Source organism: Myotis brandtii, unplaced genomic scaffold, assembly GCF_000412655.1.
Source record: "Myotis brandtii unplaced genomic scaffold, ASM41265v1 scaffold424, whole genome shotgun sequence".
In the NCBI taxonomy this organism is placed as follows: domain Eukaryota; kingdom Metazoa; phylum Chordata; class Mammalia; order Chiroptera; family Vespertilionidae; genus Myotis; species Myotis brandtii.
In genome coordinates, this window is record NW_005366245.1 from 570,543 (window position 1) to 584,683 (window position 14,141).

The following is a 14,141-nucleotide window of genomic DNA, read 5'->3' on the forward strand; positions in this document are numbered from 1 at the left end:
CCAGTCACTATGACGCACACTGACCACCAGGGGGCAAATGCTCAACACAGGACTGCCCCCAGCCTTCAGACCCCGCACCCGATGGGAGCCAGCAGGCCAACCTCTCAGTCCCTCCCCTTGGCTGGCAGGCTCCGATCGTCTGATGGGGAATGGGGAACCAGGGGTGGGTGGCGGTGGATGTGGGCAGCGCCAGGCCAAGGCGGGTGCAGGTGAGTGGGGCCCTGATCGTCCCACACACAGAGGGCAACTGGCATCAGCGGCAGGAGGCGGGGCCAGCTGCCAGCAGCTAGGGAAGCTGGGCCCTGATTGCAGGCCAGGCCTAAGGACCCTACCCATGCACAAATTTCATGCGCCAGGCCTCTAGTGTGTGTGTGTGTGTGTGTGTGTGTGTGTGTGTGTGTATGTAAAAGGCTGATATGCAAAGTGTCCCCTCGGGAGTTTGACTGGGAGACCGGGAGTTCAATCACTCGCTATGATGTGTGCTGACCACCAGGGGGTGGCACGGGGGACAAAGGAAGGCCCCTGGCCAGCAGCCGGAAGGCCCTGATTGGCTCTGATTGCCAGCCAGGCCTAGGGACCCTATCCATGCATGAATTTCATGAACCGGGCATCTAGTAGTGTTATAAAACAACATAACACAAATTATTTGCATTTAGGTTCAAGTGGAATCAGTCCTAAGGTTTACTTTTGAATTCTTAGGATTCACATTCATGGTTTGTTGTTTACATCTTCCTCATTCATGTTTAAAACTTCTAACTCCATATTTTTACTAGGAGTAGCAAGTATATCTAAAGTAAGAAGTTACATTTAAATGAGATATATTTTTTTTCATCTAATGACACAAATTAAATGAATGTGCTTTGCAAAAATCTTTAAAGATCTAAGACATGTTTTCTCATCCCAAGGGAATTATGTTGACTAAGCAAACCAATAGTTATTTCATATGCATAATAGGTATTGGCTTCTTCTTAATTGCTTTTTGACTTACTGAATTGTAGAGTTGGAAGGAACCATAGGACAGTGCTTTCTCAAACTTTAATATGCATGTGAATAGTATGGAGATATTGTTAGACTGCAAAGGAGGGGCCCAGATTCTGTATTTCTAACAGTTCCCAAGTGATTATTGATGCTACTTCTGGTCTACTCCCTTCCAGTACTAAGGTTTTAAAGGGCCAAGAGATGGGAGTAATAATGCCTATCTTTTAGAATTCTTTTTAAGAATTAGAGGCAATATATATTAAACATCTCAAATCTGGTACTTTGTAGTTACCCAATAAATAGGTGGCTATATTAGGATTAGTAAACCCTTCCTCTACAGAGGAAGAAAAGAGTTCAGAGAGCTAGTCACTGCATGCATCATTGCATCCTCTTTTCCTCTGCTTTGAAATTTTTATTTTAAAAAATATATTTTTATTTCAGAGAGGAAGGAAGAGGGAGAGAGAGATAGAAACATGAATGCTGAGAGCAAATAATTGATCTGCCTCCTGCATGCCCCCCTACTGGGGATGGAGCCCGCAACCCGGGCATGCATCCTCACTAGGAATCAAACCCAGGACCTCTTGGTCCAAGGGTCAATGCTCAATCCACTGAGATACACCACCTGGGCGAGACACATTTATTTTTAAGGAAAGAGCACTGTTAAAATAACAGTCTTCGTCTAACCCTCAGAAACATTATAAGTAATATTGTCAGAATGATCTATAGCAAACATGCCAAACTCAAAAGCTAACACAGGCCAAATAAATGAGGCATGCGGCCCGTGGGTTGTGAGTTTGACATGCTTGACCTAGAGTATGTAGCATGAAGATGTAGTTTGGGCAAAAACTGGTAAGAATTCAGTCATAGTTTACCATCTCTAATTATTATGGCAATTATGGTATTAAGTAGTTGGAAAACTTTAACTTATATCTAAATGAGTCAAATGACTTAGTATAGTTTATTCTCTTCTCAAGCCCTGTTACTATTCAAAATATAATGCACATGTGTACACACAGAAGGGAATCCCGGTGCTGTCTTGCTTGCCCCTAGGAAGCTAAGGGAAAATTATATAAATGTCTGTGTGTTTTTTTTGCTTTTATGTTCTCTGCTTAGATACAGGGACTCCAGTTTTTCTTACTTTAAGATTTTGAATCCTAGTATTAAGGTAAAATACAATTTCATTTATCATGAATTATAGAAAATATGTCTTAACAGAAGTTGGGAGTGGTAATAGATTTTGAGATGATTTTTTTTCTGATTTTTTCTGTTTCCTAAAATGTTTTTAAAAGATTTGTTTTGTAGAAGCTATTGAATTAAGACTTAGCAGTAATTTCTATGAAATTTAATGCTTTTAAAATTTTTTCCTTCATATAGGTGGTTTTGATGATAATTCTCCTCTGAGTTCGGTTGAGCGGTATGACCCTCGAAGCAACAAGTGGGATTATGTAGCAGCACTTACCACTCCCAGGGGTGGAGTGGGGATCGCAACAGTGATGGGCAAAATCTTTGCAGTTGGTGGTCATAATGGCAATGCATACTTAAATACAGTGGAAGCATTTGATCCAGTGCTGAATAGGTAACTTTGTTTTCTCTACACTTCAATGGGATCTTCCAGTAACTGATTACTTCATGGTGCTAAAATGCTGCCACATGGGGTTAATATAAAGCATTTGGGATATCTTGTCTCCCTTAGGAAGCTTGGTGTCTTTCAAAACCAGTCCCATGATAGGCAGTTTTGAATAAAGTAAATCATGCTTTCTTTTAAGATAACATTCTTTCGCCCTAGCCAGTTTGGCTCAGTGGATAGAGCATTGACCTGCGGACTGAAGGATCCCGGGTTCAGTTCTGGTCAAGGGCACATGCCTGGGTTGTGGGCTTGATCCCAAGTGGGGGGTGCGCAGGAGGCAGCCAATCAATGATTCTCTGTCATCATTGATGTTTCTATCTCTCCTTCTTTCTTCCTCTCTAAAATCAATAAAAATGTATTTTTTTAAAAAAAATAACATTCTTTCTCTTCTCTCATTTCAGGTGGGAGCTTGTTGGATCTGTGTCTCATTGCAGAGCTGGAGCAGGTGTAGCTGTGTGTGCCTGTTTAACTAGCCAAATTCGAGATGTAGGTCATGGATCCAATAATGTGGTTGACTGCATGTGATTTGAGTTCCAGTCATCAACAATTTCATCATATCTGATAGTCAGGAAAAATGACCAGGATTTTGTATGACCCTCTTTGAACAGTTTTAACTACTGCTAGAGTCTTAATGAAATGTAAACTGTTGTATTGTGACGAAGTGCAACTTTTGGGATAGTAGCTAAAGAATTATTAGTAATAACGTTAAATTTGATACTTCCCACTTAGAGATGGTAAACTATGACTGAATTCTTACCAGTTTTTGAGCAGGGAAGAAAGACATTCTAACCTGAAACCATACCTTCCCTGAAAAATGTTTAAAGTAGTGCCAAATGTTGAAATCCCTATTTAAAAAAGTGTGGACAAATCAAAATGTAAGTCATTTGCTGAGTTTTTTTTTTTGGCCTAAAGGTATTAACCTTAGGCAGTGGGCTTTTCCTAGAGGGGAGATTAGACTCTGTTCATCAACACCAGGACATCAGGACACGGAAGAGACCTTTTTTTTTTTTTTTAAATTCTTTATTAGTTAAGGTATTACAAATGTTTCCTTACCCCCCCCATTAACCCCCCCCCCACACACACACACACACACTCATGTTCTCATCCCCCTGTTGTCCATGTCCATTGGTTTGGCTTATATGCATGCATACAAGTCCTGGAAGAGACCTTTTGAAGAGCAGTTCTACTCGGTGCTGATGAATTTATGCCTTGCTTTTTTCTGGGTGTTGATTTCTCAATTTTTTTGAATATTTACAGAAGTAGAAACAAATGTTTGATCTCTGCATGCCACTTGGCTCAAAGCTTATAGGAGTATTGTAAGATCTTAATTTCAGTTTGAATTGTTAGGACACCAAAGACCTAGTGAACTGATTCCATCTGAATGAATGTATACTTTTATTTTTTCATCTCATACAAAAAAAGAAATTTCTTCATAATAAGCAAAAATTGAACCAGAGTAAATACTAGAGGAAGGCTTTCGAGTTGATGTTATTCTAGTGCCCAGTCAATAGACCTTAAGAAAGAATGGCACCGCTATGTGACTCCCCAATGAGGGAGCCTGAGAATATGTTCAACACTCTTTTTTGATTTAATCATTTGATTTTGAACTTTCTATTTTGCTATTTGCCACCATCCTGGTGTTTGTAACTGTACAGAATCTGGATTAATTTATTATCAGAAAATGAATGCATTTTTATATATATCCTATATAGACAGTAGTTAACTGATTAGTTCAAGTCCATCATTACCAATAAAAGATATTGTTGGTTAAAAACAGAGAAAGATTGAAACTACATTTTTTTTCTGTTTTATTTAATTTCCTTCGGTATATTTATTTAACTTTAATTGGAAATATTTCTGTACATTAATTTGAGCCAGGATATTCTTACACCTACTAATTTAACAGGTCTTCATGGTTTAAACCAGAATTGTAAAATGGCCTATTCATTATATGTATATATTTTTATAAATATATATGAGGAATATTTTTTATTTGAATGCAGTTTGGTACTTTTCTTCTAGGATCTCCTAAAGTCATGCCTTAGAATTCAGTATAATTCACTGCTGATCAGTCATCTGGTTCACAAGGAAGCAGGGCAGTAAGAACCCTAACCCCATCTAGCCAGCCCTGAAGTTCATTGCCTAGTAGCTCTGTCGGTCCTCATTAAAAGGCAACCTGGCCCTAGCTGGTTAGAGTGTCCGCCTGCAGACCAAAGGGTCACGGGTTCAATTCCTGGTCAAGGGCACATATCTGGGTTATGGGTTTGCTCCCAGCCCTGGTTGATGTGTCTCTCTCACTTTGATGCTTCTCTCTCTCTCTACCCTCCCCCCTCCCCCATCCTTTTTACTCTCTCTGAAAAATCAATGGAAAAATGTCTTCGGGTGAAGATTTTAAAAAAATGGCAACCTGGGCTTGTCAGTGCAGTAGATCAAAAAGCCACATAACAAAGCCATTGCCTATTGGGTATAATGAACGCGCCCCCCACCCCCCCCAAAAAAAGAAAAAATTGTAAGAGGACACAGGCTAGCAGAAGAAGTCTTTCATGAAGCAGATTTAAAAGTTCCCAAATTATTCTGTTTTTTCCTATCAGTCTATGGGCAAGTTCACATGTCATTGCTGGATCTGAACCAGTGTTCTCTTATACAACTACTAGAGGCCCGGTGCACGAATTCGTGCACGGGTGGGGTTCCTCAGCCAGGCGGCTGTCGATCAGGGCCATCTTGCCCAGTCAGGATCGCCAGGTGGCCAGGGAGAGGGACCGTGGGAGGTTGGCCGGCCTGGGCCATAGGAGGTTGGCTGTGGGAGCACACTGACCACCAGGGAGCAGCTCCTGCATTGAGCTTCTGCCCCCTGATGTTCAGTGCATATCATAGTGACCAGTCAAAACGGTCACTTAAGCTTTTATATATAGAGAGAACCATATTTCATTCAGTCCCCCAAATGTTGAACTCTACAGCACTTACTATCTCAAAACCTGACTTCCACGGCATTTCTCATATAATGGTGTTCTTGTAGTTCTTGTAGTTGGTTTTGTGGATTGTCTAGCTATGGTTACTGGTATGTTGGTTTTGTTTCTTTTGTGGTGAAGGGGATTTGATCTTATTCCTAAGATTATTTCAAATGTTTTTTTCTCGAACAATTCTACCTTTGTCATATGTTTAGAGAATAAGGAACACAAAGATGTTACATTTCCAATTCTGTTTTTTATTTAACAGTAGTCACCTAACATACTAAGTTGGTACCCCAGCTAGCCATAAAATATGAACTATTCATGAGAGAAGTCAGGTGAAGTGCGGGGGACATGTGGCTGTCTGTTCCATTGTGTGTGGCAGTCAGCATAGCCTTGAAGGACCTGACCATTGTACGAAAAAATAAATAGTGGAATCAACATACACAGTCTCTTTAATTAAACACAAATCTTTGAGATATGAAGTGAGGATCAGGCTGAAGGAATCATGGAGTTGAAAGATGATTATATTCATAGGTATAAAGAGATGAAATATTCAAAGGTGACTCCTTAATTATGAGGCCTGTTACTTTAACCTCAGATGTTAATAGCGCCTACCAAAAAGTGATATAAAATAGAGCTAAATTTTGAAATTGTAAATGGAAAACAGTGAAAATTTGCATATTATTTCTTCAAGATATGTTTCTAGTCATTAAAACCACTGCTTTACTATATTGCACTGCCACTTTAAGAACAAATTACTTGATATTGTTTTTGACTAAATTCACTCTATTCTGTGTAACTATTTTTTAAATGTTTGAATAAATTTTGTATTCCCTCTAAGGAGTATTATTCATTGTTTTAGTTCCCAAATGTATTTTGAACTTAAAATGCTGTTAAATGCTTAGTAAATAGAGGTTGAAGCTGCATAAACTACTCTTACAAATGGTAAATGTGAAAATTTTTTTTTGTTCTTTTGTTTGCTATTTGTTATATGGTAGAGACTGCATTTAGAATCTAATTCATGTATTATCAGTTAAGAATGTTTTCTGTGATTTCTCATCAGACTTTTAAATAATTATTATTGGGATGTCACTGGCTCTGTCTCTTTTTCCCCCCTTTATGTGGAGTTGTAAGTGGCAATAAAACTTATAAGCTCTGGCCAGTGTGGCTCAGTGTTAAGAGCGCCGGTCCATGTACAAAAGGGTCTTGGGTTCGATTTCCAGTCAAGGGCCCATACTTGGGTTTCAGGTTCAATCCTCGGCCCCAGTCATGGTGAATGCAAGAGACAACCAATCGATATGTCTCTCACATCGATATCTATCTCTCTCTGTCTCTTTATCTCTCCCCCACCCTCACTCCCTTCCATTCTCTCTAAAAATCAATAGAAAAAAATATCCTTGGGTGAGGATTAACAGAAAAAAACCTTCAATTTAGTATTTTCTTAAAACCATATAAAAATTTGTGCGGCAATACTCCAGAGCAAATAAAAATAATAAATTATATACACTATAAAGTAGTGAGATAAAATAGTTGGAGTCATATCAGTGTTATTTATGGATTAAATATATTGCATGTATCTATTATGAATATAACTTTCTATAAGGTCGATATAACTTTGCTTCTCATTGTTTGATTCCTTTTATAGAATCTCATAAAAAACTAGAGGCCCAGTACACAAAATTTGTGCACTGGGGGGTGGAGGTCCCTCAGCCCAGCCTGCACCCCCTTGGGGGATGTCCGCCTGCCAGCTTAGGTCTAATCCCCCTCAGGCCTAGGCCGGCAGTCAGACATCCCTCTTGCAGTCCAGGGCTCTCGCAGTCCAGGACCCACCCGCTCCTTACCACCTGCCTGCAGCGGAGGTGGGAGAGGCTCCCGCCACCGCCCCTGCGCTGGCCAGCTGTGAGCCTGGCTTCTGGTTAAGCAGTGCTCCCCCTGTGGGAGCGCACTGACCACCAGGGGGTAGCTCCCATGTTGACTGTCTGCCCCCTGGTGGTTAGTGTGTGTCATAGTGATTGGTCGTTCCGCTGTCCGGTCAATTTGCATATTAGGGTTTTACTACATAGGATGGTGTAATTATTCTCCATCTCTCAAATACAAATCAATTTAGTAGGTTGGCTGTAATATTTTTCTCATAAAAGGACCTCTCTGTTTAACTGAAAATAGGAAGATTTTTGTTACCCTTACAAAAGTTTAAGGTAACTGATGTAAGTGGTTTCACTAACCCTAGTGACTGATTAAGCAATTCTCTCCACAGTTGCAGACTTGTACTATATAGAAATGAGATTCTTTATGTATTAAGATAACGTTGCCCTTCTGACTAGTAACCTTGTGAAGCTATAATTTTGTTGCTTTGTTTTGTTTTGTTTTTTAGCTATGTGCCGTTGCTAAAAACTTTTCTGAAACTCCTCTTTGAAAAAATAGCCTGAAGAGTCCATTCGTAAGTCATCTAAGAGAACTGGTCTCATGATAGTCCTATGTTAATTTTGAGCAGGGTTTTAACTTGATTATTGCGATGTGTACTTTATTTATCAGACTTGGTTCAAAATATTTTATGCTTATCACAGGTGAAATCTATCCTCAAAGAATGTTTTCCTCCCCTGGGAAAAATTATTTTTTTAAACAGTTTTAGTGGAAGATTACTAAAATTACCCTGAGCAATAGAAACTTCAAAGAAGGAAGTATATAGCTTCTTTGAGGGGAAACCTTATTTGAATGTAAAAATTCTGGTGGTTTTTGTTGAGTGTCTTAGTGATTTTTTAACAAATCACTATACCATTATCTTAATGGTTGAGCCTAAATTCACTCTACCTGAACAAATTCTTTAGAATATAAGGGATTACTAAAAATAAAAGAAGAAGAATATAAGGGATTTCTTACACTTAAATAATAGTCATGGGAAGTATTAATAAGTATAATTTTTAAGTGTGTAGTCTGTACCAGTCTCTTTATAATAACGTTTTAAATATTATAACGTTACTTAATCTCACAATAATTCTGCATTTTACAGTTAAAAAATAGATTCAAAGATGTTGAGTAGTTAAAAATCCACAACTAATCAGTGGTTGACTAATCAATTTATGGCTGAAAATATGTTTTTAGTGATTTTTAGAGAGAGGGATAGAAAGATAGAAACATTGATGAGAGAGATTCAGCTGTCTCCTGCACGTCCCCTACTGGGGGGTCAAGACCACAACCCAGGTATGTGCTCTGACTGGGAATTGAACCGGTGACCTCTTGGTTCCTAGGTCGATGCTCAACCACTGAGCCATACCAGCCGAGGACCAACTACCCCTTTTTTCACAATGTAGTATATATATACATTTAAGGGAAGATGGCTTTCTTTTTCACAGTTTCTTTGTTTTCACAGTTTCTTCTTAACAGTATAAAAGTATTTCTGGTCACTGTATTTCTTCTTTTTTTGGTCACTTTTATTGAGATGTTACTGATATATAACATTATATTAGTTTCAGGTATACAGTGTAATGTTTCAATATATGTGTATATTGTGAAGTGATCACAGCAATAAGTCTAATTAAACCTCCATCACCACCCATAGCAACCTTCAAACATATAATGTATTATTAACTGCAGTCCCAGTGCTGTACATTTTACTTCTTTCACCCATTTCACCCACTCCCTACATCTGCCTCTGGTAGCCACTGTCATTGTCTTTCTATATGTATATTTGGTACATATATAAAAATATATGCAACATGGAAGTTATCAAGTATACTAAAAAAACCCTGTATACCCACTCCCTAAGTGAGAGAACATTTCTTTTAGGATTGACACTACATTAAGTGTTCCTTCTCAATTCCAATTCCCAGCCTACCCTTCTCCCTGAGAGGTAAATATCCCGAATCAATCATTCCTTTGCATTTTCCTTTTGTTTTTGTACGTATATCCCTAAGCAGCCTAATGTTTACTTTTGTTGGTGAGCTTTTTAAAAGATAGTATACCGTTATATAGTCTTACATAATTTGATCTTTTTATTCAACAGATTCATTTTTGTAACCCCCACCCCCCAACTGTATTAGTCTCTCTCTATTCTTTGGAAATCTCTCCCAGTTAACTACTTCCATTTGTAGGTGATGGAATGTCTAAGGAATCCACTTCGAATGTTGGCTCTGCTTGGAACGTGGTCTTTTCCTTCACTTCAACCCAGAATTCAGACTTTTGGTCCTTGTTTTTTGATATTCCAGTCCCAGCAGTAGTTTTCATTGTAGAAGTTATCTGAAGACTGTCTTATGCTTTATTGTAGTGGTGTATAACCAGGTTCGAGTTTCTCCAGGAACACTATACAGGATACATTTAAGTAATGTATTAAACTGAGAGGCATTCTCTCAAATTAGTTCATATGATTTTATTTTTAGACAACCTACATGGCATCTTTTTCCTTAAAAACAATGCCTCTGCTTCAGGCAAAAATAAATGAAGAGCTCAAGACCCCACCCGTCCCGTTTGTGGTGCCCTGGTGTGTGGATGGAAAGCATGAGAGGCTTTGCTCTTGCTGTTTCTGTTCTTTACGTTTCCCTTTGATTTCGTGTCATCTTTGATGTGCTTCCTGTTCGCTGCTTTTGTGAAGCTGGTTTCCTGCAAATGATGGTTCATGACAATATCAACACCAGTGATGACTGTGCTTTCGGTACCTTCGTCCTTGGGGCCTTCGGTGGAGGCATTTCCACCAATGACCGTCATCAATGTTACCCTCTGTCCTACTGACCATCTCCTCCACCTCCAGGCACAGCCCACGTGTAATGACCCAGATCCGGTAGATATGGAAGAACATCTCTTTTGACTGATGAGGTCCTGGTAGATGATCTTGATGGCAGCTGGGAGGAGATGAGGGCGATGCTAGTGTAAGTGTCGCTTAGGGGTAAAGCTTCAATTTATGTTGCATATAGTTTTCCTTTTTGCTTTTATGAAAGCAAAAACATATGAAACATTCATATTTCATATGTGCAAGAGTTTTTTTAGAGTATATACCTAGAAGTAGAGTTGGTTTATGTGCCTGGTCAGCTTTATATCAGTTTTATAAGTAATGCAAAGATTTTCCAAAATGGTGTGCCAGTTTACAATGTTTTATCATTTACTTGCTATTGTAGACCTGATTCTTGCCAATCTGGTAGGTATAAAGTGATATTTTATTGTGGTTTTAACTTGTTTTTCCCTTAGTGGTTGAACATATTTCCATGATTATTACTCCTGTTTCTTTTGTGAAATACTTCTTGATGTCTTTTGTCCATTTTTCTGTTGTTTGTTTTTTTCTTTTTTTTGTATATACTTGAGTTCTTCATTATAATATACTAATATTTCCATTTATTTTTATTGCACATATCTTTGTCCAGTTTGTGGCTTGTTGATTATCTTTTTTTTTTAAGAAAAGTTAATTTTAACATATTCAAATGTAATTCTTTTTTTGTCTTAAGAAATTTCTTACCGTCTCTTCTAAAAGTCAGAAAGTCATAAATAGAATCTGTGCTCCAGCAATTCTTATCTCAGTATATACTCAATAGCAATGCATGCACCTATGCACCAATCATAGTACTAACTCAGATTTCTCTCAATATAAAAAACTAGAGGCCCAGTGCACAAAATTCATGCCTGGGGGGGGGTCCCTCAGCCCAGCCTGCACCCTCTCCAATCTGGGACCCCTCAGGGGATGACTGACTGCCGGTTTAGGCCCGATCTTGGGGATCGGGCCTAAACCGGCAGTCGGACATCCCTCTTGCAATCCGGGACCGCTGGCTCCTAACCACTCGCCTGCCTGCCTGCCTGGTTGCCCCTAACTGCCCTCCCCTGCCGGCCTGGTTGCCCCTAACCAATTCTGCCTAGGCCCCCGCCACTATGGCTTTTGTCCAGAAGGACATCTGGAAGGATGTCCGGTCTAATTAGCATATTACCCTCTTATTAGTATAGATTGTTAAATACTATGCAACCAGGAACATGAAGTATTGCTACACAAAATATGGAGGAACCTCACAAATGTAATATTGAGCAAAATAACCCAGAAATACAAGTAGTACCTTATGAGTGAATCAATTTATACAAAGCTTATAAAATGAACAAAACTAATCCAATATATTAGAACATTTTGGAGATGGTTAACTTTGGGGAGGAGAGAAAGGACTGGTTAGGAATCAGAGTGCTTCTGCCGGAAGCAGGTAACATTTTTTTCTTCGATGGGTGGGGATTATACAGTGCTTATTTTGTGATATCTCAATGAGCTGTATGTTATTCAATAAAACACAGAGACACAAAAAATGTCAGAAAGTCATATAAGTCTTTAGTCCACCTGGAATTGATTGGTGTAAGTGTGAGATAGGAAAAATATAATTTAATTATATAGATAAATCAATTTTATTCCTACTATTTAGTGACTAATTCATCCTTTCCTCAGGGACTTACCTAGATAGCCAATTTCCACACAAGTAAACATCTGTTTGGGGACTTTCTGTTCTGTTCCATTGGTCAATTTGTCTAACGAAGGGGTAATTAATTGCTATAACGTGATTAAAGGTCTTGAAACCTGAAAGAGCAAGTCTTCCCTCCTTATTTTTCTTAAGGAGTGATCTTGATTCTTTGCTCTTTCTTTAAATATTAGAATTAGTTTATCAATTTCTTTGAGGAAAGAGTAACTTCAGGAGATTTTTAAAAAATACACACCAAATAGATTCACACTTAACATATAGATTATCTAGAGCGACAGCTATGCAATATTGAATCTTATGAGGTTTTGCTACTCTTAATCAGGGCAAGGACATTTCCTTCTGTTTTTAGTTTGCTAGGCTTTTATTATAGGGGTTGAATTTTATAAAATGCTTTTTTTCATCTTGAGGTAAACATGGTTTTTCTACTTTGATCTGGTAATATGGTGAGTTACATTTATATCTGAAAATGTCCTTGTGTTACTGTCATTCTTTTTTATATTTAAAATTTTTTCAGCTTTATGAAAGTATAATTGATAAAACTGTATATGTTTAAAGTGTACAATGTGATGATTTGACATGAATACTTTGTGAACTGATTATTACAATCAAGTTAATTAACTCATTTATCATTTCATAATTATCTTCATGTGCATGGTAAGAATGCTTTTAATGTTTACTCAGCATATTTTGAGACCACAGCATTTACTGTTATTCTTGATAAATTTACTTGATAGTTTAACTAGTTCTAGTTAGTTTTCTCTCAATATTTTGAAATTATTTCATTGTCACCATTTCCTTTGTATTTCAATTCAGCTGCTATCTCTGGGATGATTTCCTTTTTCTCTCTGCTGCTTTTATCTCCTTGCCTGTTCTGATCTGTGGTTTCACTGTGAGGCCATCTAGATGTGTCTTTGTATTTATCCTGCTGGTATACATTGTACTTCTTATATTTGTAATGTTTTCTGCTCTGAAATTTTCTGCCATGGACTCTTTGAACATTACTTTTGTTCTCTTTTTCTGGGACTTGATCTATTTACTAAATTTCACTTCATTTATGTGTAATCTGCTGTTAAATCATTGAAATTTCTATTTCATTTACTGTTTTTCATTTCCAAAAGTCCTATTTCATTTTCTTTTAGATAAGGTTGGTCATTTGATAGATTCCTATTCTTAATTCTTTTTGTTTGTATCTCCTTCATTCTTTGGGCATATTCATTATACTTTATATCCAGTGGCTGATAAATCCAGTATCTTGTCTTTGGGCATCTAAATCTATGTATCGCCTCTGAATGTTTTCCCTGAGCTTGGTGATTTTATTTTGTAAACTCATACTTAGTGGCACCTGTGGGAACCCAGAGGTTCTAAGGTGGACGTGTTCCCTGTGAGAGGTCCTGCACGTGCTTCTGCAGGCCAGCAACTGCCCCTGGGACATTTCAGCCCTTCTGGCCTCATTCAGGTGCTCAGGTTTGACTCCTTGCCTTCACTGTGGGTCCAGTGCTGTAACGGCGTTGTTCTCAGAGCAACCATGGCGCTTCTGTTTACCTACCACTCCTGCTCAGGTTCCAGCTTATATATAACTAGAGGCCCGGTGCACAAAAATTTGTGCACTCGGGGGTAGGGGGTCCCTCAGCCCAGCCTGTGCCCTCTCGCAGTCTGGGACCCCTCAGAGGTGACCACTTGCTGGATTAGGCCTGCTCCCTGGGGGATTGGGCCTAAGCTGGCAATCAGACATTCCTCTGGCAGCCCGGCAGCCCTTGGGGGATGCCCACTTGCCAGCAAGGAGCAGACCTAAGCTGCAGTCGGACATCCTTAGCACTGCTGAGGAGGCAGGAGAGGCTCCCACCACCACCGCTGTACTGGCAGCCATCAGCCTGGCTTGTGGCTGAGCAGAGCTCCCCGCTGTGAGAGCGACTGACCACCAGAGGGCAGCTCCTGCATTGAGCGTCTGCCCCCTGGTGGTCAGTGTGTGTCATAGTGACCAGTCATTCCCAGTCTTTCTGCTGTTAAGGTCAGTTTGCATATTACCCTTTTACTACATAGGATAGAGGCCTGGTGCACGGGTGGGGGCCGGCGGGTTTGCCCTGAAAGGTGTCCCGGATCAGGGTGGGGGTCCCACTTGGGTGCCTGGCCAGCCTGGGTGAGGGGCTGATGGCT

General features: G+C 39.3%; 1 protein-coding gene across 2 annotated transcripts in view; it reads left to right on the plus strand.

Moving 5' to 3' along the window:
• The window catches only part of KLHL8 (kelch-like family member 8), a 30,430-nt gene extending 26,754 nt beyond the window's left edge, over nucleotides 1-3,676 (plus strand). For both annotated transcript variants that reach the window (XM_005874088.2, XM_014545961.1), the window contains 2 exons: nucleotides 2,353-2,554; nucleotides 3,007-3,676. In XM_005874088.2, coding sequence (XP_005874150.1) covers nucleotides 2,353-2,554; nucleotides 3,007-3,130 — 326 coding nt within the window. In that variant the 3' untranslated portion in view covers nucleotides 3,131-3,676. The remainder of the gene's footprint in view (nucleotides 1-2,352; nucleotides 2,555-3,006) is intronic.
• Nucleotides 3,677-14,141: the final 10,465 nt, after the last annotated feature.